Source organism: Salmo salar, chromosome ssa01, assembly GCF_905237065.1.
Source record: "Salmo salar chromosome ssa01, Ssal_v3.1, whole genome shotgun sequence".
Lineage (NCBI taxonomy): Eukaryota > Metazoa > Chordata > Actinopteri > Salmoniformes > Salmonidae > Salmo > Salmo salar.
Window position 1 is genome coordinate 131,705,212 of NC_059442.1, and position 26,400 is coordinate 131,731,611.

The 26,400-nt window shown below is 42.8% G+C and overlaps 2 protein-coding genes and 3 non-coding genes across 6 annotated transcripts in view; all 5 read right to left on the reverse strand.

Moving 5' to 3' along the window:
* Positions 1 to 4,046: 4,046 nt before the first annotated feature.
* Positions 4,047 to 10,361, reverse strand: rpl17 (ribosomal protein L17). 2 transcript variants are annotated; one of them, XM_014129469.2, is made up of 7 exons: positions 10,265 to 10,361; positions 9,749 to 9,798; positions 9,458 to 9,498; positions 9,019 to 9,153; positions 8,471 to 8,569; positions 4,498 to 4,689; positions 4,047 to 4,125 (listed from the first exon to the last, which is right to left on the reverse strand). In XM_014129469.2, exons 2-7 carry the CDS (start codon positions 9,786 to 9,788, stop codon positions 4,078 to 4,080), a joined length of 555 nt encoding a protein of 184 aa, XP_013984944.1. In that variant the 5' UTR covers positions 9,789 to 9,798; positions 10,265 to 10,361; the 3' UTR covers positions 4,047 to 4,077. The 2 variants fall into 2 exon arrangements, with proteins under 2 accessions (XP_013984944.1, XP_013984952.1); XM_014129477.2 differs by lacking the exon at positions 10,265 to 10,361 and adding an exon at positions 10,227 to 10,245.
* Positions 4,215 to 4,284, reverse strand: LOC123726810 (small nucleolar RNA SNORD58). Its single transcript, XR_006758961.1, has one exon. It is a non-coding gene; the product is annotated as a small nucleolar RNA SNORD58 (small nucleolar RNA).
* Positions 8,683 to 8,752, reverse strand: LOC123726811 (small nucleolar RNA SNORD58). The gene has a single exon (XR_006758963.1). It is a non-coding gene; the product is annotated as a small nucleolar RNA SNORD58 (small nucleolar RNA).
* LOC123726812 (small nucleolar RNA SNORD58) lies at positions 9,588 to 9,657 on the reverse strand. The gene has a single exon (XR_006758964.1). It is a non-coding gene; the product is annotated as a small nucleolar RNA SNORD58 (small nucleolar RNA).
* Positions 10,362 to 15,032: 4,671 nt separating the features above from the next.
* The window catches only part of LOC106563686 (malignant fibrous histiocytoma-amplified sequence 1 homolog), a 31,947-nt gene continuing 20,579 nt past the window's right edge, over positions 15,033 to 26,400 (reverse strand). The window contains exons 2-3 of the mRNA XM_014129491.2: positions 16,444 to 16,784; positions 15,033 to 16,239 (exon numbers count right to left, since the gene is read on the reverse strand). Coding sequence (XP_013984966.1) covers positions 16,654 to 16,784 — 131 coding nt within the window. The 3' untranslated portion in view covers positions 15,033 to 16,239; positions 16,444 to 16,653. The remainder of the gene's footprint in view (positions 16,240 to 16,443; positions 16,785 to 26,400) is intronic.

Here is a 26,400-nt window from a genome sequence, read left to right on the forward strand (position 1 = left end):
ATTTGGGCGAAGGAGAAATGGGAGGAGGCTTGGGCAAGTTGCAGTGAGGGGTGCAGGGCTGTTGACCAAGGTAGGGGTAGCCAGGTGGAAACCATGGCCAGCCGTAGAAAAATGCTACTGAAATTCGCAATTATTGCGGATTTATCGGTGGTGAAAGTGTTTCCTAGCCTCAGTGCAGTGGGCAGCTGGGAGGAGGTGCTCTTATTCTCCATGGACTTTACAGTGTCCCAGAACTTTTTGGAGTTAGTGCTACAGGATGCAAATTTCTGTTTGAAAATCTAGCCTTTGCTTTCCTAACCGCCTGTTGGTTCCTAACTTCCCTGAAAAGTTGCATATCGCAGGGGCTATTCGATGCTAATGCAGTACACCACAGATGTTTTTGTGCTGGTCAAGGGGAGTCAGGTCTGGAGTGAACCAAGGGCTATATCTGTTCCTGGTTCTACATTTTTTGAATGGGGCATGCTTATTTAAGATGTCCAGTTTGGCCGGGCAGCCAGCTCTAGAAGAGTCTTGGTGGTTCCAAACTCCATTTAAGATTGATGGAGGCCACTGTGTTTTTGGGGACCTTCGATGCTGCAGACATTTTTTGGTACCCTTCCCCAGATCTGTGCCTCGACACAATCCTGTCTCAGCGCTCTAGAGACAATTCCTTCGACCTCATGGCTTGGTTTTTGCTCTGACATGCACTGTCAACTGTGGGTCCTTATATAGACAGGTGTGTGCCTTTCTAAATCATGTACAATCAATTGAATTTACCACAGGTGGACTCCAATGAAGTTGTAGAAACATCTCAAGGATAATCAATGGAAACAGGATGCACCGGAACTCATTTTCAAGTCTCATATCAAATGGTGGTAGAAACTCCCCAAATACAGGTCTGCCAAGCTTGTAGTATCATCCCCAAGAAGACTTAATGCAGTAATCGCTGCCAAAGGGGCTTCAAAGTACTGAGTCAAGGGTCTGAATACTTATGTAAATGTAATATTTCAGTTTTTTTATTTGTAATAAATTTGCAAAATGTTCTACAACTATTTTTGCTGTCATTTTAGGATATTGTGTGTAGTCGTGGCCAAAAGTTGAGAATGACACAAATATTAATTTTCAGTCTGATGCCTCAGTTTGTATGATGGCAATTTGCATATACTCCAGAATGTTATGAAGAGAGATCAGATGAATTGCAATTAATTGCAAAGTCCCTCTTTGCCATGCAAATTAACTGAATCCCCCAAAAACATTTCCACTCCATTTCAGCCCTGCCACAAAAGGACCAGCTGACATTATGTCAGTGATTCTCTCGTTACACAGGTGTGAGTGTTGACGAGGACAAGGCTGGAGATCACTCTGTCATGCTGATTGAGTTCGAATAACAGATTGGAAGCATCAAAAGGACGGTGGTGCTTGGAATCATTGTTCTTCCTCTGTCAGCCATGGTTACCTGCAAGGAAACACGTGCCGTCATCATTGCTTTGGACAAAAAGGGCTTCACAGGCAAGGATATTGCTGCCAGTAAGATTGCACCTAAATCAACCATTTATTGCATCATCAAGAACTTCAAGGAGAGCAGTTAAATTGTTGTGAAGAAGGCTTCAGGGCGCCCAAGAAAGTCCATCAAGCGCCAGGACCGTCTCCTAAAGTTGATTCAGCTGCAGGATCGGGGCACTACCAGTACAGAACTTGCTCAGGAATGGCAGCCGGCAGGTGTGAGTGCATCTGCACGCACAGTGAGGCGAAGACTTTTGGAGGATGGCCTGGTGTCAAGAAGGGCAGCAAAAGAAGCCACTTCTCTCCAGGAAAAACATCAAGGACAGACTGATATTCTGCAAAAGGTACAGGGATTGGACTGCTGAGGACTGGGGTAAAGTCATTTTCTCTGATGAATCCCCTTCCGATTGTTTGGGGCATCCGGAAAAAAGCTTGTCCGGAGAAGACAAGGTGAGCGCTACCGTCAGTCCTGTGTCATGCCAACAGTAAAGCATCCTGAGACCATTCATGTGTGGGGTTGCTTCTCAGCCAAGGGAGTGGGCTCACTCACAATTTTGCCTATGAACACAGCCATGAATAAAGAATAGTACCAACACATCCTCCGAGAGCAACTTCTCCCAACCATCCAGGAACAGTTTGGTGACGAACAATGCCTTTTCCAGCATGATGGAGCACCTTGCCATAAGGAAAAAGTGATAACTAAGTGGCTCGGGGAACAAAACATTGATATTTTGGGTCCATGGCCAGGAAACTCCCGACCTTAATCCCATTGACAACTTGTGGTCAATCCTCAAGAGGCGGGTGCACAAACAAATACCCACAAATTCTGACAAACTCGAAGCATTGATTATGCAAGAATGGGCTGCCATCAGTCAGGATGTGGCCCAGAAGTTAATTGACAGCATGCCAGGCGGATTGCAGAGGTCTTGGAAAAAGAAGGGTCAACACTGCAAATATTGACTCATTGCATCAACTTCATGTAATTGTCAATAAAAGCCTTTGACACTTATGAAATGCTTGTAATTATACTTCAGTATTCCATAGTAACATCTGACAAATATCTAAAGACACTGAAGCAGCAAACTTTGTGAAAATTAATATTTGTGTCATTCTCAAAACTTTTGGCCATGACTGTAGACTGAGGGAAAAAACAATAATCAATTTTAGAATAAGGCTGTAACTTAACAAAATTAGGAAAAAGTCAAGGGGTCTGAATGCACTGTATATATACACACACACAACAAAAACAGAATTGCAACTGAGTTACAGTTCATAAGGAAATCAGTCAGTTGAAATAAATTCATTAGGCCCTGATCTATGGATTTCCCATGACAGGGCAGCCGATCAGAATTTGTTTTCCCCCACAAAAAGGCTATTACGACAGAAATACTCCTTAGCAACCCCCTTCCCCCGACGACCCTGCAGTTGAAGCTGTATGTGGAGGTCCTGGTAGGATTAAAAGTACATAACCTGCAACAACTTTAGACCAAGGGAGAGTATTTCCTCACAAACTACATCACCTTGAATCAGTATTTGAAAATCAGTTTTTTCAATTTTCACCTAAAATTACCAACCCAAATCTAACTGCCTGTAGCTCAGGACCTGAAGCAAGGATATGCATATTCTTGATACCATTTGAAAGGAAACACTTAAGTTTGTGGAAATATGAAATTAATGTAGGAGAATAACAAACATTGGATCTGGTAGAAGATAAAACATAACATGCATTTTCTATTTTTTGTTGTTCCATCTTTGAAATGCAAGAGTACGCCATTATATCACTTAGGAGTCCAGGCACAATTTAGATTTTGGCCACTAGACAGCAGCACTGTATATGCAAAGTTTTAGATTGATCCAATGAACCATTGTATTACTGTTCAGTCTGCCAAAATGTGCCAAATAAGTCAATTGATACATTTAAGTACATAACTTCAGAGAACATACAAATATATGGTAATACATTTAAGTTCACACACTCTCAGTAATGTCATAAATGATGGATAATTAGCTTCCCTATAGAAAATACACCATAGCTGGAGATCACGTAGAGGTTAAAATGTTTAAACCTTTGATGTCGTCGAGTAGAAATGTTTAACACATTTTTTCTATTAAACATAAAAACACCTTCCCACTGATAATGTTCTAGAAATAATGACAATGAGGTTGAAATGTCATGTGCACTAATCTGAAATGTAATCCTCAAAGCACATTGTGGCCTAGCACTTCCATTTTTACATAAATCCCTTTGCCCCTCATATGAAAGACAGCATTGGAGTCACAGGCGGCAAGAGCTTGATTTTACAATGTACATACTGATGTGAATAATAGATCTCTCTTAAAGCTAGAACATGATCAGTTCGGCGTGTGAGATCTCAATAAGTAACCCAAATAACCTGTCTCACCTGCAACTTTTTAACAGCATTGCCCTTAGGATACAGGATTCATGACTATCTATTTGGGTCGTATCAAATCCGAAGCCTTTAGATGGATTAAAGCCAACTTTACATGACCAGTAGGGATTTCATAATACTAATGAAGAAGCATGAAAAGACAGAGACATTGCATTTTGGTACGAATGGTTCCATTTAATTTACATTACTCCCGTGCCATGAGTTTCTGCTTCTTCAGCTTCTTCTGAGAAACCTGCAGGACAAAGAAATTGTATTAGACCAACATACACCATACTAACTCTCATAGGGACAGAATGATGTAGAGTTAAATGCAAGTGTGTGGTTGCTCAGCCTCATTCATATTTATTTTCATGGGTAATCCAAAGGTGTCCTAAGAAAGTCATCATTGCAACCATTTCATACACACTTATGTGAAAGGTCTGATAAGATTTAATGAGTAATGCCAGAAGAATAGTAAACAATTTTGTTCCAGTCTACAGAGCTCTTGTTCAATAAGAGCTTGTACCTTCTAATCACACTGCTTTTACATGGGAAATATGGGGACAAGTGCATATTTTCAGGAAGATACCAAGCAGTCTTCTGCGAAAGGCGTTGGCATGCATACCTTTTTCTTAGTGGCGACTTCCTCCTCTGGTTTGGGAACGATCTGCTCCTTCTCTGTGAGGATCATCTCAATGTGGCATGGGGAGCTCATGTAGGGGTTGATGCGACCGTGGGCACGGTATGTGCGTCTGCGCATCTTGGGGGCCTTGTTCACCTGGATGTGCTCGATCACCAGGGAGTCTACATCTAGACCCTGTCAGAAAAGACAAAGATTAAACCGGTTAGCAAGTCAAATAATCCACATACATGGCCAGTTGTCTGTGGGATACAGTACTTAACCTTGACACTTGTGGGAATTGGCCTATACGTATAGGGCTAAATTACAATGTTTCTCACAAAAGAAATATGAAAAGTACATGCAAAGTAGCAAGACAGAATGCAGTTTATTAGGCTACAAACGAAATAAGCGATGAACTTCACACGGTGGTGAAAGTGCACAGTGATTAATGCTCCTTTCCAGGAAATAGAGGGTCCTCTTCTGGAGATATACTCGAGGCGTGGCTGCTTCTGACAAAAAAATAATCTCATTCTTGTCCATAATAATCTCATGCAGGCCATCCTACCCGCACGTATCTGCGAGCTGTCAGCTAGAGCCTACGTGCCAAGACCAGATTGGGCACAGTCACAATATAACTTTTCTTGTTTTTGACAAAACCATTTCACTTGTATTTATATCTATGTGCACTAGGTCATCACTCACAGCCTTTTATCCGCAACAGGTCAATTTGATGGAAACATCTCTGGAGGGAAAATGCAGATATTGTTTTTATGCAGATTTGAGAATATCTGCATAAAAATCTGTCGCCAATTAGATAGGAACCTAGCTTATGAAGTACTTTGAGCTATCCTAGCTGTGCCGTTGAACTAGAGCAGGCACACTTGTAGTGGTTTCTTTTGGAACACAACAACGGTCCATTATAAGTCCCAATCTGGGTCAGGTGGGCATGATTTGAAAGCTTGTTCCATTGCCAACATGACTCGCTAAGTAATAAAATACAATTTTACAGTGTTACCCTTTTACAAGGTAATTCAGAGAAACTGGTGGGCATACAGTGAATTCAGAAAGTATTGAGACCATCACAAGTTCCAAATGTGTTACATTACAGCCTTATTCTAAAATTGATTAAATTGCCCCCCCCCCCCCCCAAATCTACACACAATACCCCATAATGACAAAGCAAAAACAGGTGCCATTTTTGCAAATTGATTAAAAATAAAACTGAAATCTCACATTTAAATTAGTATTCAGACCCTTCACTCAGTACTTTGTTGAAGCACCTTTGGCAGCAATTACAGCCTCGAGTCTTCTTGGGTATGACGCTACAAGCTTGGCACATGTATTTGGGAGTTTCTCCCATTCTTCTCTCAAGCTCTGTCAGGTTGGATGGGGAGCGTTGCTGCACAGCTATTTTCAGGTCTCTCCAGAGATGATCGGTCAGGTTCAAGCCCGAGTTCTGGCTGGGCCAATCAAGGCCATTGAGAGACTTGTCCCGAAGCCATTCCTGCATTGTCTTGGCTGTGTGCTTAGGATCATTGTCCTGTTGGAAGGTGAACCTTTGCCCCAGTCTGAGGTCCTGAGTGCACTGGAGCAGGTTTTCATCAAGGCTTTCTGCACTTTGCTCCGTTCATCTTTCCCCCACAATCCTGACTAGTCTCCCAGTCCTTGCCACTGAAAAACATCCCCACAGCATGATGCTGCCGCCATGCTTCACTGTAGGGATAGTACTGGCCAGGTGATGAGCGGTGCCTAGTTTCCTCCAGACGTGACGCTTGACATTCAGGTCAAATAGTTCAATTTTGGTCTGGCCAGTCTCCCATAAAGGTCTGATTGGTGGAGTGCTGCAGAAATGGATGTCCTTCTGGAAGGTCCTCCCGAGCTCTGTCAGTGACCACCGGGTTTTAGACAGCTCCCTTCTCCCCCGATTGGCCAAGCAGCCAGCTCTAGGAAGATTATTGGTGGTTACAAACTTCTTCCATTTAAGAATGATGTAGGCCACTGTTCTTGGGGACCTTCAATGCTGCAGAAATGTTTTGGTACCCTTCCCAAGATCTGTGCCTCGACATAATCCTCAACTGTGGGACCTTAGACAGGTGTGTGCCTTTCCAAATCATGCCCAATCAACTTAATTTACCACAGGTGGACTCCAATCAAGTTGTAGAAACATCAGGGATGATCAATGGAAACAGGATGCACCCAAGCGCTAAAAACCTGTTTTCGCGTTGTCATTATGGGGTATTATGTGTAGATTCATAAGGGGGAAAAAAGCGAATCCATTTCAGAGTAAGGCTGTAACGTAACTAAATGTGGAAAAAGTGAAGGGGTCTGAATACTTCACGAATGCACTGTAGAAAGGAGTCATGCGTGCATTCAGGTGCGTGTGCTGCAGCGAATTTAGTTAATTCTGTTCAAAGACACGTCATCTTTGTAACTTTACAGCTAATAGTGATCATAAACGTTGACACTATATGACATGTGTTTTATGATTTGGACATGTGAAGTGCACATTTGGACATCTGTTTGGCTTCCGACATCAAAGCGGTATTTATTATAATCCTCAACATCTCATCTGTCAAAATACGTAGTCATCTTAGTTTACAGCAATTCCTTCGTTCAAGCAAAATTTGCAAAAGTTCCTCAAACAGCGGGAGGGATGGAGCAACTTGTCATTCGTGGTGCTCAAGTTCAGAACGGCCATCAGTCAAAACCCATACAGAGCTGTGAAGCGCAGAGCCAGAACTCTGACATGTATCACACGTCACTGTACAGCCAGAACTCTGACATGTATCACACATCACTGTACAACCAGAACTCTGACATGTATCGCACGTCACTGTACAACCAGAACTCTGACATGTATCACACGTCACTGTACAGCCAGAACTCTGACATGTATCACACGTCACTGTACAACCAGAACTCTGACATGTATCACACGTCACTGTACAGCCAGAACTCTGACATGTATCGCACGTCACTGTACAACCAGAACTCTGACATGTATCGCACGTCACTGTACAGCCAGAACTCTGACATGTATCACACGTCACTGTACAACCAGAACTCTGACATGTATCGCACGTCACTGTACAACCAGAACTCTGACATGTATCGCACGTCACTGTACAGCCAGAACTCTGACATGTATCGCACGTCACTGTACAGCCAGAACTCTGACATGTATCGCACGTCACTGTACAGCCAGAACTCTGACATGTATCGCACGTCACTGTACAGCCAGAACTCTGACATGTATCGCACGTCACTGTACAACCATAACTCTGACATGTATCGCACGTCACTGTACAACCAGAACTCTGACATGTATCGCACGTCACTGTACAGCCAGAACTCTGACATGTATCGCACGTCACTGTACAACCAGAACTCTGACATGTATCGCACGTCACTGTACAACCAGAACTCTGACATGTATCGCACGTCACTGTACAACCAGAACTCTGACATGTATCACACGTCACTACGTTCCAATTTAGGGGCGTATCAGCACACAAATCTAATTCTTTACACTCATACAAGTGTTGAAAATGGCAAAGCTAGAATCCTTAATGACTACATCAATTTTAGGATTAATAATATGTACTCATTGATTCGGGAAGAAAATAACTTCTAAATGCCTCATGAGCTAAATTCAACTGTTGTACCCCCATCAGAACCCACAATAAGCTTGTTATAGTCCAATGTTTGAAAAAGTATATTAAACAAATACTATAGCCTCAAAACATGGTTGAAACCAACGCTTATATCATAGATGTCAGTCCATGCATTCAAAGCTCTCGCTTCGAATTTGAGAGGGTTAACATTTCAGGCTCATCCCGCAGCTTTTGACCAAAACAATCTTCTCGATGAAGGATTCCAGCTTTAAATGATATTGTTCATACAAGCATCATGGTGGCTCCGATGTCATTTTTCATGCCACGATAAGAGGCAGGCCTAACAAAAATACCAACCTTACCTTAAGCTCAGCGTTGCTCTCAGCGTTCTTCAGCATGTGGAGAAGGAACTCCGCACTCTTCTTGGGCCAGCGGCCCTGTGTCCAATCAAACTGCTTGGCCTGCAGAGGAACAATTGGGTCAGTGGTGTGCATACAAGACTGGGCCAGAATAGGTGCCCTAATTTCTGGTCAACATTGGGGAAAATGTATGTAGACATAAGCGCAAGTGTGTGGTTGCTCAGCCTCGTTCATATTTACTTTCATAGGTAATCCAAAGGTGTCCTAAGAAAGTCATCATTGCAACCATTTCATACAGACATGCATTAAAACTATAAGTGTAAGGTCTAATAAGCCAGAAAGATTTTAAGTCATTTTATGCCCCTCTCCAAAGCCCATGTTTAACAAATGTATTATTATTTATTTTTAAGATCCCTTTCATACCTGCTAATCCCAATACTTTTATTTGGGAAATATAATAAAGCGTAGACATTGTCAGAAGATAACCAACCAAAGTCCCCTATACACATTTAAATTGAGGCTAGGGTAAATGTAACTGAACTGGCATTTACCTGGGCACACCTGCTGACACCCCCATTGTAGCGACGGAAGGGAACACACTGGTGCTTGACGGTAACATCCTTCAGGTACTTGGTGGCCTTGCGGATGTGCATGCCTTTGATGGTCTGAGCTGTCTCACGGGTGTTCTGATGGGAAACAAACAAGAAGCATCCATATACTGTAGTAGCTAGCTATATCAATAACAGATTGTTATAACTGTCTTGATAGGTATGAATGCAAAATGCTCAGTTATGTCAGATATTGTCACATTTGATTCCAAAGGTCTCCAAAGTTCTCATCATAGCAAAGCATCATACTTTTCAGAAGCACACATTTATGACTACCAATACATATCAACCAACAGCAACTAACTCCCACACTGATACAACTACAGTAGACAAAATGTCTGAAAGCAACTTCTCATGCGAATCAGAAAAGAGAACACCTTACCTTGAAGTGAACCCGGAGATTTGAGCCCCTCGACTTGCATGCTTCAGAAGAAAATACAGAAATGATCAGTGAGGTCAAAACACAGAAATAACGTTACATGGTGAATAAACCATTTGTGTGTACATGTGTGGTTGCTCAGCCTCGTTCATATTTATTTTCATGGGTAATCTAAAGGTGTCCTAAGAAAGTCATCATTACAACCATGGGTAAGTCTAATAAGCTAGCTAGTTAGTTAACTTGCATTAGCTAGCTAATGAATAAACCCAGGGCAACAATCACATCGGTACTCACACTTAGTCGGGTTCTCAGGGTCGAGCGAGTAGCGGACCATTTTCAGAGATCTGCAAAAGATAAACGGGTTGTTAACTAGCTAACTAAAACTAGTCGGAGAACGTGTTAGTGTGTTGCTTGACTGAGAAACAAGTCAGACATCTTGGAGGATGAGCTACGTGTTAGTTGATCGCTAGCAAACGTTAAACCAGCAACGGTAGGGTAATTACAACACAAGACATCGAGCAAATCACATACGACTACATAACTGGGACTATGTATTTCATCAAGACCCATTCGTAGGGCCGGGGTCGAAATTATGGTCATGGTTTCGTTAGCAATGCTAAAAGTGGCTTGGGACCAAGCAAATTACAAATATGACTTTTGGTGAAAATAGTCACCGATACACATTTGGACGCCGACGTTTCTAAGTAGTGGTTTAAATACATGTAAATTGAACATTTAAGAGTCGGGATGCCATAGATATTAAAGCGATTACATGGATTCTCGGCCGCAGTTGTATATCGTCTCACTTACTTTCTAAGGCCGCGGAAGGGAAGAGGTAGGAAGAAGCATTCTGGGAGTGGAAATCGTTGAATGTCGTCTCGCGAGATATTCAGAGATCTTTCAACGGGATTAGGTGTTCTTCTTTGGTGTAATTTCTGACAGGCATTTATTCCAATAGAAAGAGTTTACCGCCACCTTTTGTATTACAAATATATTGCATTCTCGTTTTGAACAAGCACTGTGAAACGTTTATGTACTAGATGCACTGGCGGACTTAACATTAGGCAGAAGAGGCCTCACGTTATCAAGGGGCCTCATGAGTTGGGCATAAAAAAAACTCGTCTGAAGGTAAACCGATACCGGGCTGAAAAATGAATGGAATTGAATAGGGAATTTCGTCGTAAAAAGTTATCAAATCAAATTGTATTGGTCACATACACATGGTTATCAGATGTTAATGCAAAGGTAGCGAAATGCTTGTGCTTCTAGTTCCGACCATGCAGTAATATCTAACAAGTAATCTAACAATTTCACAACAACTACCTTTTACACACAAGTGTAAAGGAATGAATAAGAATATGTACATAAAAATATATGGATGAGCGATGGCCGAACTGCATTGGCAAGATGCAGTAGATGGTATAGAGTACAGTATATACATATGAGATGAGTAATGTAAGGTATGTAAACATTATATAAAGTGGCATTGTTTAAAGTCCCTAGTGATACCATTTACTACATCCATTTATTACATATAGGGGTAATTCCACGATAAAACAACATTCAGAGCTTTCTTATGCTGATTGTATCTCTCAGATATAGGACAGGTACTTCAAAACATACTTCCTTTTGTTCCTTCTGTTTTTCCATGTATGAATCTGTTATTCAATGAATTTCTATGGACTAAGGGGTAAGGCCAAATGTTTCATAAAATATATATTTTTTTATATTTACAGGTATTGCTAAAATATCCTTGGTATGAAAATCTTAAAACAATTCCATATGTTACATGCCATGTTGTGTTGCTACCATGTTGTTATCATGTGTTGCTGCCATGCTATGTTGTTGTCTTAGGTCTTTCTTTTTGTAGTATTGTGTTGTCTCTTGTCGTGTTTTGTCCTATATTTTTATTTCATTTATTTAAATGTTTAATCCCAGACCCCGCCCGCGCAGGAGGCCTTTTGACTTTTAGTACGCCGTCATTGTAAATAAGAATTTGTTCTAAACTGACTTGCCTAGTTAAATAAAGGTTCAATAAAATAAAATAGTAGAAAACACAGACCTAGGCCCTTAGACTCTAAGGGGATACAATACGCATTTCTTTAGTAAAAAGACAGGTGCTGCTGATAATACTGCCATTTTCACCGAGGCAGAGGACATGTATGTGTAGCCCATGTACTTGGTGCTGTCAGATACATGGGCTACATACTGTATAGTAAGACAGAGGGGCGCTGCTACGTTCGCTCGGATGCTTTCTCCAGTGAGATAGTTTCAGCCACTTGCGAATTGAAGGAAAGTTGGCAAGTGCACAATGCTGTTCGGAATTTGGAATTATTTTGGATGAACTTGCAAGGGTAACTTACTTTTTTAAGTGATTTGTTTGACAATCAGATGAAAACATCATGACTGGTTCTGTTCATGGCACATTAAAAGGTAATACATTATTATAGTTAAATTACGTCTTTACTCTCAATCCTCTGCCTGAGCCCTCCAAATCACTAAGTCGCCCCCTGACTAGATGGGCTCAAAGAGCAGGAAAATGATGTTCTCTGACTATTTCAAGTACAGTACCACCATCCACAGAGACATATTATTGTCTCCCATGATTAAATCGGGGAGGGGACTGTGCATCTGTCTCTGTCCGTTAGTGCGTTTGTACATTAGTCACACGTGATATCTCAGACTGCACTGGCCAGATTTTGACGAAACTTGGGTGAATGATGGGTCTTGCCATAGAGATCCAGCATTTACTAAAATACACTGATTGGCCAGATGGTGGTACTATAACAAGATATTTAAAATGATTTGAAAGGTCACGCCCCTCACCCCGTTTGACCTAAAGTCATGAAGTTCAATACATAGCCCCCTCTCCTCACAAGGAACAAAGTTGCCTCAGTGAGCCATAAGGTCCGCCATGATGGATTTTTTATTTTGTAAAAAACACTTAAACGCTACTCTTCTGGCACCAAATAATCGATCTGCACTAAACTTGATTATGTGGTATCTATGGACAAAGGTCTCTCAACGCAATATTTTACAGACTAGTACCTAAAACAACATGGCCGCAATCGACCAATAAACATTCCAGTTGGTGTGGTCTGGCACATAAATGCATATAAATCAGTCAAGGATTTTCGTTTTGTCAAAATAATTGGTACACATCTTGCAAACACTGTCAAGACTCAGTACACAAAAGAACATTAATATCAACCACACAGTGGCGCTATAATGGGCACATGTTTATATCGCTTGATCTGTTTGACTCAGAGTGCTGAAATTTGGCACACATTCTCAGGGATACGAGTCTAGCTATCCCACGTGATATATCAAACACCACTAGCCCGATTTTGACGACACTTGGGTGAATGATGCGTCTTGCCAAGGGGCTCCATCACTTAGACAATTACACTGATTGGCCCAAGGGGTGCTGCATCATTCGTGGGGGGACGACAGGTTTACTGTTGCCTTTAAAAAAATATATTTTGGTTTCTGTTTTTCAGTTAGAGCAATATAAGCATAAAGGACCAATAGTCTAGTATTTTGATGGGATCATATACTGTAAGTAATTCAATGATTAACCCCCACGATGAAATCGGGGAGGTAGCTGTGCATCTGTCTCCGTTCTTTAGTACGTTTGTACGTTAGTCACGTGATATCTCAGCCAGCACCAGGTGGATTTTGATGAAACTGATGCATCTTGCCATAGAGATCTGGCATTTACTCAATTCCACTGATTGGTACAAGGCGGGGGCTACAAGGTGGGGGGCTGCATCATTCGTGGGGGACAACATCCTTCCTGTTGCCTTGTTTTTCATAAACCACACATTTCTCTAACTACCTTTATATGTATTTAATACAAGATCATGTTCTTGTACTGGAGTTTTTGCAGTGGTGTAAAGTACTTAAGTAAAAATACTTCAAAGTACTATTTTAGTAGTTTTTTGGGGTTATCTGTACTTTACTTTACTATTTATATTTTTGAGAACTTTTACTTTTAATCCACTACATTCCTAAAGAAAATAGTGTACTTGTTACTCCATACATTTTCCCTGACACTCAAAAGTACTTGAATGCTGGGTTTCCGAGTGGTGCAATGGTCTAAGGCACTGCATCTCAGTGCAAGAGGCACCACTACAGTTCCTGGTTCAAATCCAAGCGGTATCACATCTGGCTGTGATTGGGAGTCCCATAGGGTGGTGCACAATTGGCCCAGCATCGTTTGGGTTTGGCCAGGGTAGGCTGTCATTGTAAATAAGAATTTGTTCTTAACTGACTTGCCTAGTTAAAATAAAAATGCTTAGCAGGAAAATGGTACAATTCATGCACTTATTAAGAGAACATGCCTCTGATCTGGTGAACTTGCTAAACACAAATGCTTCATTATGTTGGAGTGTGCCCCTGGATATCTGTAAATTAAAAAAAAAAATTGAACATTGTGCTGTCTGGTTAATTTAAGGAATTTGAAATCATTTAGACTTTTACTAGTAGTATTTTACTGGGTGACTTCTACTCAAGTCATTTTGTATTAAGGAATCTTTTACTCAAGTATGATAATTGGGTACCTTTTCCACCACTGAGTTTTTGGGACCACTCATCTCCACCTCAAATGATTAGGTGTGCTGCTGAGGTCTGTTTTATCACTGGAGGGGCTAATCATTCAAATGTTTGTAGGAGTCTCTGGTTTTGTGTTGCTGCTACCTTGGTTAACAGTCAACATTGGACCAGCTGTAATGTAAGTAACTGATAAACAAGAGAGCTCCTTTGTATCAGAAAGTGCTGTGAACTAGTCTGTGAAATTCAGATTGTAAAATAGATGGTCTATGCAGCATGTTATATTTTTTCCCTTGATTCTAGACTGTCTCGATCACCTATATGTGTTCAGGGCATATGTTGTTGTTGTTGTGTGGAATACCTCACCTTAACAGCACAATATCCTGTATCTCATCCCCTCTTCTCTTGTTGCCCTAGCTAGAACATTATTGATCTCTGACCTGATCGGTCTGCAGTGGAGGTGCCCCCTCTAAGTAGATCTAATGTAGATTATAGATTAGGAGGTTCAAAAATGGCAGGTCATCTTTTTTTTTTTTACTCTAGTCAATCTAATCTGTGTAATATCCTTGCGTTCTGTCCTGGACTGGGAGTCCAGGTCAGGAACGTGACCTCAGCTAATTAAACTGGGAGTGTGTAGTTGGCCGAGATGAGAGTGGTCATTCAATATAATATATGCCGTTTAGTAGACGGTTTTATTCTAAACGACATAGTCGTGCGCATACACTTGAAAATATTGGGTCGTCCTGGGAACTGAACCCACCTTCATGGCGTTGCAACTAAGCGCCCATGCTCTACTGCTAGAGCAGTTTTACTAAGAGAGCGCGTACAGAGACTCCACTCCTGACTTTAGTCAATAAAACATGTGATATACACTGTGCTGGGAGACAGTTTGCTGCCATCAGTCATGACTAATTGGCCTCTATGTAAAGTCATTTAAACACAGCGACCAATGGCAAAGTATCTTTCCCATAAAGATGTATAATCAGTATTAGTGTGTAGAGAAAGACAAATGAAAAAGACAACGTGGTCATATTTAAACCAGTAGTTGGTTTATTTTGTATTTGGTGTTTTTTTTATGTTGTGTTGTGAGACAGTTTGATCTGCTACTTATAAAATTGTATGTAGCCTATACGCTCACAATGGCTAAGTGAGCCATGCACAACGTTGCACTGCAAATAATGTTGAAAGAGGGTGGTAACAACTTGTCAATATACAAAAATAAAGATATTATATACAAAAGTTATAAACTTTTTTCTTGCGTGTTTTAAACATATTGCAGCATCTCCCCCATACCAGTGAAAAACATCTTGAAATAAATTCCTCTATTCCAACATAACCAAAGATAGTGTTATGAAGACTTCAAAGTCAATACTACAGACATCTTCTTCGGTTTCCTTTAGAGAACATGATCATCTTTTATTTACACACAATGATCATTTTTGAACGAGTCTAAAGTGAAACTGAGTACTTTTCTTACTAAAGCTGAAATGGCAAAATCACAAATACATCACTCAATAGTCAGGATATGCTACAATGAAACAAGTCCAGCTGAAGTGGAATTTCCTTGGCATAAACAGTCCACTGACTTCACATAATATGTCATTCCAGCATTTACTTCATACGATACATCTGCCCCTTTGCAAGCTAAAGCAAAGGTTAAGGTCCGTTCATGGGTAACGTGTGTTGTGTTCTTTAAGAGTAGGTGGTGTTCATGTGTTTGGCTATACAAGACTGTATTTGGTTGACAGACATAGAAACAGACAGGCGGATAGACCCCACAACTGTCGGTCATAGCATGATATAGTAGGAGGTTCAGTCAGTTCTCTTTCCTATGTTCTTCAAATCACAGCCTTTACACGTGGACAGGAAAATGAGCATAAATGGGAAATTAGAATGGGGTAGCAGTCCAGCCAAGAGGTTTCCAACATTTCATGATGCCACTAAGTAGTAAAGAGAGATATCCATCCAAGTCTTTGCCCCCTCATCTCTCGATTGTTTAATTGATAGCGTGGATAGATAGTTGATACGGTGGATTTCCTGTGTTTCGTCTTGGTTAGGTTGTAGGCAGAGGTTTGTCATAGATCTGGAGGGCAGCGTGGAGTAAGAGAGTTGGAAAAGACACTGCTTGTTGATGGGTCTTAAAAACGACCAAGGTGAAGGTTTGCTTTCAGCCAAAGTCCTGTAATAATGGTATTTGTCATCATAGTGAGGCAGTGTAAGAACAGTTGGATAACCTGCAAATAAAAAAAAAAAGACAAAGAATATAACATACTCTTACTTATATACTTTGTGATATGTAGTACAGCTTCACTATCATCAATGCCATCAGGAATATTCAATTACAGGTTTGATGTCGATCCATTTACACAGTTTATAGAAGCTTCTAAGCGTCTAACCCTCTAGTTACCAACCTATGACTCTTTCTGGAAGATACTTACAGTTATGAGCTCTACTGCATCCACCTGACGGTGCATATCTCTGTGACCTTGCATGGCTGTGTCCAGTCTGGCTGCTTCCTGGGTGGGTTGAGGGGATTCAGAGGGAGAGCTGGGGTGTGGGGTTCAGACTCAGGTGTGCAGCAGGTGTTGGCTAGAGAGTCGGGCGTGAGGGTACAGTCAGACAGGACAGTAGAGGCCAGGCCGCAGGGCTCATTTGAGACAGGGGCTGACCACAGTGGGCGTAGGTGGGTAAACCAGCGCCACGTCGACCCGCTCCAAACCATTCTTTGGGCAGATTATCTCAGTCAGCCCCTCAGGGCGCGGCTGGCTTAGAAGCTCACCTAAGAAAGAGCAAGACAGGGGGAGGGGGAGAGTTAGTTTAAAAATAATACTCAAATTATCCAACCGACAGAGATTATTTCTCCAATGATATCAGGATATAGTGGATTTTGTACAGGATCCAAAATTGATGTTTTGCCAAGATTTGAGCTGTAACAAAATTATTCTTTATTTGTCCACTAGATGGCAATTTCACTGCATTACCACTGATTGCCAGATCCTGCTACAGAGACAAATAACTGCATGTTCATTTCCCTTGAGACCTCTGGAGTGGAGGGCTCCAACAGGCTTTGTTTAATAGCTGCAGATCCCCTCATATTCAAAGGATGTGTCCTCGTCAGCAAAATCACAAGGTACTGGCAGTGTGTTGGGGAATGTATGTTAGTGAGAGAAAGAGCTTGTGCGTGTATGCCTGCGTGTGTTTGAATATGCGCGTGCATGTGAACGTGCATGGGTGTTTATCACCACATGTTCTGTAACCAAGGCCGTTTCCTGACTATCAGCACAGAACAGGCTGTACGTCACTTTATGTCCTTCTAATTATGGGAAAAACAAAAACGCCCCATTTGTCTCACTAACAGGCCATCTGCAGGCCTTTAACCACTGTGTTGTGTGATCGTGAATGTACAGAAAAACATGCCTGAACTTCGTTCTCTATCCAGGACCACTTCATATCTAACGAGCAATATGTAAAAACAGGCTTCAGGCTGTTGGTAGATTTACACATCATCTTCTAGAAAACTAAACCTTAATTATTACCCTTAAAGCCTTAGTTTGTTTGAATGGAGGGATCGATGCAGAACATCTTTGAAAGACCTCTTTCTGTTTTCAGAACAATAGCAGGAAACAGAGCAGGTGCAGCACGAACAGAATCAGAAACACAGCTAAAGGTAAAAACAAACATCCCAATTCTCCTTCATTCTCCGCTGCATCCTTAATGGAAAGAGGCTGTGGTTCTAAAAGTCCTGTGTGGCACAGCCAGGGTTCCTCCAAATGCTGTCAGCCAGTTCGCAACTAACAGGGCATGTTGGGATGCTGTGCGTAGGTCTGTTTGTGATGATGGCGGGGTATCGGTCCGATTTGAGGCAGGCAGAAACAATGAGTTGTTACATCATCCGTCACCGAATAAGATTACGGTCATCCTGTCTGGCTGGCTGGCTGCCTGCCTCTGACAGTAATGCAGTGCAGCACGAGACTACACCCATCAGACAGTGAGTGGGTTTAGTACATGCTCTGTCTGTACACAGACAGACAGTCTGACCACACACTGCTACTATAGCCAACTGGATAATGTACTCACATAGTGCTTGGAAGTCCATGAGACAAACAGTGGTTAAATCCCATCAGTAGTACTATGTCACTACATTCTCTATCATTAATGGTTATATTATAACATTTCTGTTGTGTGATATAAAGGCAAGCCCAATCAATATGTTAGGGGGGGGAGAGATAGATGTTGCATGCTACTTTGACAGAATCATCTATACTCACTGGCTTGTACCATGCTCAGAGCTCACATGATTTGAATGGTTTAGCTGTAAGAATGGATTAGGCCCGATGATCCTTTTCCTTGGTTAAATAATGATGCACCCCTCTTGTTTGTCTTTGTCAGTCTGCCTAGATAGCTCACTAATATTGTACTGCCCCATCACCGGCAGGATCTGGGCTTATCTGCTATAGAAAAGATTGACCTGGTTTTACTGTGTGTACCTCATATCGTCATGACCTGCTGGATCAACACTGTTCAGCTCCAGTACCGTCTCCTAGGCTGTGTCTGTGTGACCATGACTGTCACCATGCTGTAAAACTAAAACCCTCGTAGCAACCCTATCCAAAAGTCAATGGGGTTTTTTGTTACCAAGGATATGGCTAATTTGTTACCATGGTTGATATTTGCTCTGGTCTTGGTATATCTAATCATTTCAAGCGCTGTTCATTTCTCTGTGTGTCTTAGTCCTGAAAACTTAGTTCACACAGATTTTCTTCCCTACACTCAACACAATGTATAGGATTCATCCCAATGCCTGTTCTTCCCTCAGGCTACTGCTCTACACACCCAATCTAATAGCCTGTCCTTAGCAGCACTTAACCCATTGATTTTCTCTTCTCATCGGGACAAAGGAGGGGGTCCAACTAGCATGCTGGAGTTGTTTAGCACCGGAAACAGACAGACTGGAATAAAGGTTAAGAACTCATGGTATTTTTTGTCCTGGTAAAAAAGGTGTGATTTTTACAGTATTGTGCTTGTAGTGCTGCTGTTCACTGCAATACAGTCGGAATGTATAACATCACAGTTTTGCTATACAGGATGTCCTGACGTGATGTATTAGCGGTTCATTCCTGAGAATGTTGCTGGCACCAGATCGCTCTGTGTGGAAACAGTGGGGAGTCTGTTACAGGAAGTATACGTGCTGAATCACACAGCCAGTTAGTTATCTCTGCCGCTCCCCTCATCTGGGTCAGAGTCAGACAGAGGACAGTAAAAACGCTCACTCCAGTCTCACCTCCTTCACTGCTCACTGGGTGTAGGCTAGTCATACAGTATGCAGATGGACAGAGGACTCTGTTGGCCCTGACATCAAGGACTAGGAATGTGCTATTCGCCTCCACTCCCCCCTCCTCACAATAGCATCAGAAAGCAGGTAGGATAATGAGCATGTACATTCCTGTGCTGCTGCCCTGCTGGGCTTGATCTTCTGCCAGGCTGTCCATTTCTGCTCTTTTCCCTCTCCACTGAACTCTACCACCATAAAAGGAAAACTGCTATTTCTCCAGGCTTGCTAGAAGAAAAAATACAAAAAAATATTTTTATTTTTTTCCTGTTTCCAAGAATGTCCCAGTAGGATGTTGGATGTGTTTGGAAAAACACAGGAGGAGTCTAGCTGAGAATGTCCACGTCTGGTCTTTCCACAATGGACTCAGTCCTTCGCTTCCCTTTTTTACCCGGCTTTAGGCATCATTGGAAAGAGAGGGAGAGAGGCAAAGAGGGGTTGGGTTCATTTCAAAGAAGGCTATTGACAATGATCGATAACAACGCACACTCAGAGGGATGGAGGAGGGGCATGTGAACACATGAAAGGGCCTGGTTTCTGAGGGTGTCGGACTCAATTACTTTCTCCTTTATACATCTTTCTCTGTACACAATGTTTCTGCAGGAAGATCAAAATGGGTCACTTGTAGTCAGCCCCCATCCCCCACAAAAGGGAATGACCCTCAGCATCCAATCAAGACTGATTTTACAGGCCTCGTCCCTCCTCCGTTCTGTCACAACATCAACATTTCCCCAAGTTTCAATCATCGTCTTCTTACACACTAATTCCCTCTTACTCATCCTCAGGTTACATCCTTCATTATACAACAAAAAGGAGGGGCCCTCCCCCTTTCCACATCTGCCACGCTCCACACTGGTAGGTGAGAACTCACACTGGGGTTTGAGAAGATCGATAAAAAGCCAGAGTTCTTCACAGCTGTTCTAACAGAAACGAAGGCAATGCCACCGAGAAGAGGCGACTTTCCCTCGCGGGCTGAGTAACAGCCAATGCCGTGACAAAGCTGGCAGTGTGCCCAGATCAGGCCTAAAGCAAACAGGGCGGGCAGCTAGCTGCCTTCTGCCCAGTATCCACACTCACCCTCAGGGGGTTGGTAGAAGCCGGAAGCATCCAGTTTTCAGGGGGAAATGAGAGTAGAGGTGAAGCCTGAAAACCGGATGCGTACGGGTTCTGACAACCCCAGCATTTCTTTTATGCCTGCTACATTAGGTTACTCCATATTAATGAAGGGTAAAGGGGAGAACTCCTCTTCCTTCATTGGCCTATTCAGAGCTAACACAACCGCCATGGAATAGATGCACTACACCAAACAGAACAACACACACAGGACAAACACAGGGAGCATAGCCATATTCATAATCACCTTTAGGGCTAAACAGGGCAGAGCACAAAATATCATATTTGGTTTCAATACTAAAAATCAGCTTAGGTCACAGCAAAGGGATTTTAGGAACCAATTCCACAGTTTAATCCCCAACCCCATGGATGATGGTCCTCGTGATAGCATCTACACATGTCCCAGCCCCACCCGTCTACTGCAGCATTACATTATTATGCTCTTGGAGCATATCCACACAAAGGGTAACAGAACAACACTACCAACCTCCTATCAGCCTCCTATCAGCCTACAGCCTGCCACCCCCTTTCACAAAACATGCCCCACAGGTCTAGCGTTCTAGATGTATAACTAGTGTGTGTGTTGTGCACACAAAGATACCGCTGGGACTCAAGTGGATTGAAACAGGGAGGAAGCACCAGCCTCTCTGAGGCAGGGGGACAAAGGAGGGCAGTGGCTGTATTCAAGCTACACCCCTGCAGCCTCAGTCCTGTTGGGGGGGGGGGGCTGTGTGGACACAAAGGGACTACAACTGGGAGGGGCTGTGTGTGAGAGATCCTGGAACCCCCGCCGCTGTATCCACACTCACCATCATTAGCATGCACACACACCAGAGGAGGATTTCCACCAGCTCCCGTGCTCTAATTAGTCACACAGGACTGACTGCAGTTTTCTGTTGAAACAGACAGAATAATCGGACAGGGAATTTACCTAAACACTGAACTCGCCACGTCACGTGTAACTTAAACACATGGTTTATCTGAGAAAGGCGCCGGAGGAGATGGCTGCCATTTTATGGCCCCCTAACCAATTGTAAATGTTTTTAAACGTTATTTGTAACTTATTTTGTACATAATGTTTCTGCCACCATCTCTTATGACCGAAAAGAGCTTCTAGATATCAAGACAGCGATTACTCACCCTGTCCTGGAAGATAAATATATTTTTTCCTTCAACGAGTCTGACGCGAAGGATTTACTCCAAACACCCGACAAGGCCCTCATCCCCGTCATTCGCAGGATAAAGAGACGGCGACGTAGGTCTGGGTGCCATGTAAGGATCCGACGGTGAGAGGGTAATCTGCCTTTACCATCAATCATATTAGTCAACGTACAATCACTGGATAATAAAATAGACGAACTACGAGCAAGTACACTGCTCAAAAAAATAAAGGGAACACTTAAACAACACAATGTAACTACAAGTCAATCACACTTCTGTGAAATCAAACTGTCCACTTAGGAAGCAACACTGATTGACAATACATTTCACATGCTGTTGTGCAAATGGAATAGACAACAGGTGGAAATTATAGGCAATTAGCAAGACACCCCCAATAAAGGAGTGGTTCTGCAGGTGGGGACCACAGACCACTTCTCAGTTCCTATGCTTCCTGGCTGATGTTTTGGTCACTTGAATGCTGGCGGTGCTTTCACTCTAGTGGTAGCATGAGACGGAGTCTACAACCCACACAAGTGGCTCAGGTAGTGCAGCTCATCCAGGATGGCACATCAATGCGAGCTGTGGCAAGAAGGTTTGCTGTGTCTGTCAGTGTAGTGTCCAGAGCATGGAGGCGCTACCAGGAGACAGGCCAATACATCAAGAGACGTGGAGGAGGCAGTAGGAGGGCAACAAACCAGCAGCAGGACCGCTACCTCCACCTTTGTGCAAGGAGGAGCAGGAGAAGCACTGCCAGAGCCCTGCAAAATGACCTCCAGCAGGCCACAAATGTGCATGTGTCTGCTCAAACGGTCAGAAACAGACTCCATGAGGGTGGTATGAGGGCCCGACGTCCACAGGTGGGGGTTGTGCATACAGCCCAACACCGTGCAGGACGTTTGGCATTTGCCAGAGAACACCAAGATTGGCAAATTCGCCACTGGCGCCCTGTGCTCTTCACAGATGAAAGCAGGTTCACACTGAGCACGTGACAGACGTGACAGTCTGGAGACGCCGTGGAGAACGTTCTGCTGCCTGCAACATCCTCCAGCATGACCGGTTTGGCGGTGGGTCAGTCATGGTGTGGGGTGGCATTTCTTTGGGGGGGCCGCACAGCCCTTCATGTGCTCGCCAGAGGTAACCTGACTGCCATTAGGTACCGAGATGAGATCCTCAGACCCCTTGTGAGACCATATGCTGGTGCGGTTGGCCCTGGGTTCCTCCTAATGCAAGACAATGCTAGACCTCATGTGGCTGGAGTGTGTCAGCAGTTCCTGCAAGAGGAAGGCATTGATGCTATGGACTGGCCCGCCCGTTCCCCTGACCTGAATCCAATTGAGCACATCTGGGACATCATGTCTCGCTCCATCCACCAATGCCACATTGCCCCACAGACTGTCCAGGAGTTGGTGGATGCTTTAGTCCAGGTCTGGGAGGAGATCCCTCAGGAGCCCATCCGCCACCTCATCAGGAGCATGCCCAGGCGTTGTAGGGAGGTCATACAGGCACGTGGAGGCCACACACACACCACTGAGCCTCATTTTGACTTGTTTTAAGGACATTACATCAAAGTTGGATCAGCCTGTAGTGTGGTTTTCCACTTTAATTTTGAGTGTGACTCCAAATCCAGACCTCCATGGGTTGATAAATTGGATTTCCATTGATTATTTTTGTGTGATTTTGTTGTCAGCACATTCAACTATGTAAAGAAAAAAGTATTTAATAAGATTATTTCTTTCATTCAGATCTAGGATGTGTTGTTTAAGTGTTCCCTTTATTTTTTGAGCAGTATATATATTCTACCAACAGGACATTTACTTCACTAGGATAGGGGGCAGCATTCGGAATTCTGGATGAAAAGCGTGCCCAAATTAAACTGCCTGCTACTCGGGCCCAGAAGGTAGGATATGCATATTATTAGTAGATTTGGGTAGAAAACACTCTGAAGTTTCTAACACTGTTTGAATGATGTCTGTGAGTATAACAGAACACATATGGCAGGCAAAAACCTGAGAAAAATCCAACCAGGAAGTGGGAAATCTGAGGCTTGTAGTTTTTTCAAGTGATTGCCTTTACAGTATACAGTGACTTAGGGTTCATTTTGCACTTCCTAAGGCTTCCACTAGATGTCAACAGTCTTTAGAACGTTGTTTCAGGCTTCTACAGTGAACAGAGAGTGAACAAGAAGGCCTGGAAGTTGGTGACTCAGAAAAGGACATGAGTTCAGTGGCGCGCACTCACGTGAGAGGTAGCTGTGTTCCATTACATTTTTGAAGACATTGGAATCGTCCGGTTGGAATATTATTGAAGATTTATGTTAAAAAGGCCCTAAAGATTGATGCTATACATCATTTGCCATGTTTCTACGAACGTAAATATAGCTTTTTTGACTTTTTGGCGTGAAATCTTCGGCGCTCTTCCTACATTTGGAGTAGGTTACTGAACGCGCTAACAAAAAGGAGGTTTTTGGACATAAATTATGGACTTTATCGAACAAAACAACATTTATTGTGGACCTGGGATTCCTGGGAGTGCATTCTGATGAAGATCAAAGGTAAGGGAATATTTATAATGCTATTTATGATTTTAGATGACTCCAAAATGGCGGGTATCTGTATTGCCTGATGATGTTTTCTGAGCGCCGTACTCAGATTATTGCAAAGTGTGCTTTCCCCGTGAAGCTTTTTTGAAATCTGTCACAGCGGTTGCATTAAGGAGATGTTTATCTATAATTCTTTGAATAACAGTTTAATATTTTATCAACGTTTATGATGAGTATTTCTATAAATTGATGTGCTCATTCACCAGAAGTTTTTGAAGGAAAAACATTTCTGAACATTACGGGCCAATGTAAAATGGGGTTTTTGGATATAAATATGAACTTTATCGAGCAAAACATACATGTATTGTGTAACATGAAGTCCTATGAGTGCCATCTGATGAAGATCAAAGGTTAGTGCTTAATTTTTGCTGTATTTCTGTTTTTTGTGACGCCTCTCCTTGCTTGGAAAATGGCTGTGTGGTTGTTCTTGTCAAGGTGATGTGCTAACATAATCTAATGCTATGCTTTCGCCGTAAAGCCTTCTTGAAATCGGACAATGTGGTTGGATTAACGAGAATCTTATCTTTAAAATGGGATATAATAGTTATATGTTTGAGAAATTTGAATTATGAGATTGTCGTTTTGAATTTGGCTCCCTGCTATTTCACTGGCTGTTGAATAGTGTGTCCCGCAGGTGGGACGGTCACGTCCCACCTACCCAAGAGAGGTTAAAAACTGTAATATCTTATGTTTCACCGAGTCGTGGCTGAACGACGACATGAATAACATACAGCTGGCAGGTTTTACACTTTTTCGGCGGGATAGAACAGCCGCCTCTGGTATGACGGTCTATGTATATTTGTAAACAACAGCTGGTGCATGAAATTTAAGGAAGTCTCAAGGTTTTGCTCGCCTGAGGTAGAGTATCACATGATAAGCTGTAGACCACACTATATACCAAGACGTTTTCATTATATTCTTCGTAGCTGTCTATTTACCACCACAAACAGATGCTGGCACTAAGACCGCACTCAACGAGCTGTATAAAGCCATAAGCAAACAAGAAAATGCTCATCCAGGAGGTGGTGATCCTAGAGGCCGGGGACTTCAATACAGGGTAACTTAAATCCGTTTTACCTAATTTCTATCAGCATGTTACATGTGCAACCAGAGGGAAAAACATCTTTATTCCACACACAGAGACACGTGCAAAGCTCTCCCTCCATTTGGCAAATCTGACCATAATTCTATCCTCCCGATTCCTGCTTACAAGCAAAAACTAAAGCAGGAAGCACCAGTGACTAGATCAATAAAAAGGTGGCCAGATGAAGCAGATGCTAAGCTACAGGACTGTTTTGCTAGCACAGACTGGAAAATGTTCCGGGATTCTCCCGATGGCATTGAGGAGTACACTATATCAGTCATTGGCTTCATCAATAAGAGCATCGATGACGTCGTTCCCACAGTGACTGTATGTACATACCTCAATCAGAAGCCATGGATTACAGGTAACATCCACACTGAGCTAAAAGGTAGAGCTGCCGCTTTCAAGGAGCGGGACTCTAACCCGGAAGCTTATAAGAAATCCCGCTATGCCCTCCGAAGAACCATCTAACAGGCAAAGCATCAATAGAGGACTAAGATTGAATTGTACTACAACGGCTCCAATGCTCGTCGGATGTGGCAGGGCTTGCAAACTATTAGACTACAAATGGAAGCACAGCCGCGAGCTGCCCAGTGACATGCGCCTACCAGACGAGCTAAATTACTTCTACGCTCGCTTCAAGGCAAGTAACACTGAAACATGCATGAGAGCATTAGCTGTTCCAGACGACTATGTGATCACGCTCGCCGTAGCCGATGTGAGTAAGACCTTTAAACAGGTCAACATTCACAAGGCCGCAGGGCCAGCTGGATTACCAGGACGTGTACTCCGAGCATGCACTCACCTACTGGCAAATATCTTCACTGACATTTTCAACCTCTCCCAAGACTGTAATACAAACATGTTTCAAGCAGACCACCATAGTCCCTGTGCCCAAGAACACTAAGGTAACCTGCCTAAATGACTACCGACCCATAGCACTCACATCTGTAGCCATGAAGTGCTTTGAAAGGCTGGTCATAGATCATATCAACACCATTATCCCAGAAACCCTAGACTGACTCCAATTTGCATACCGCTCCAACAGATCCACAGATGATGCAATCTCTATTGTACTCCACACTGTCCTTTCACACCTGGACAAAAGG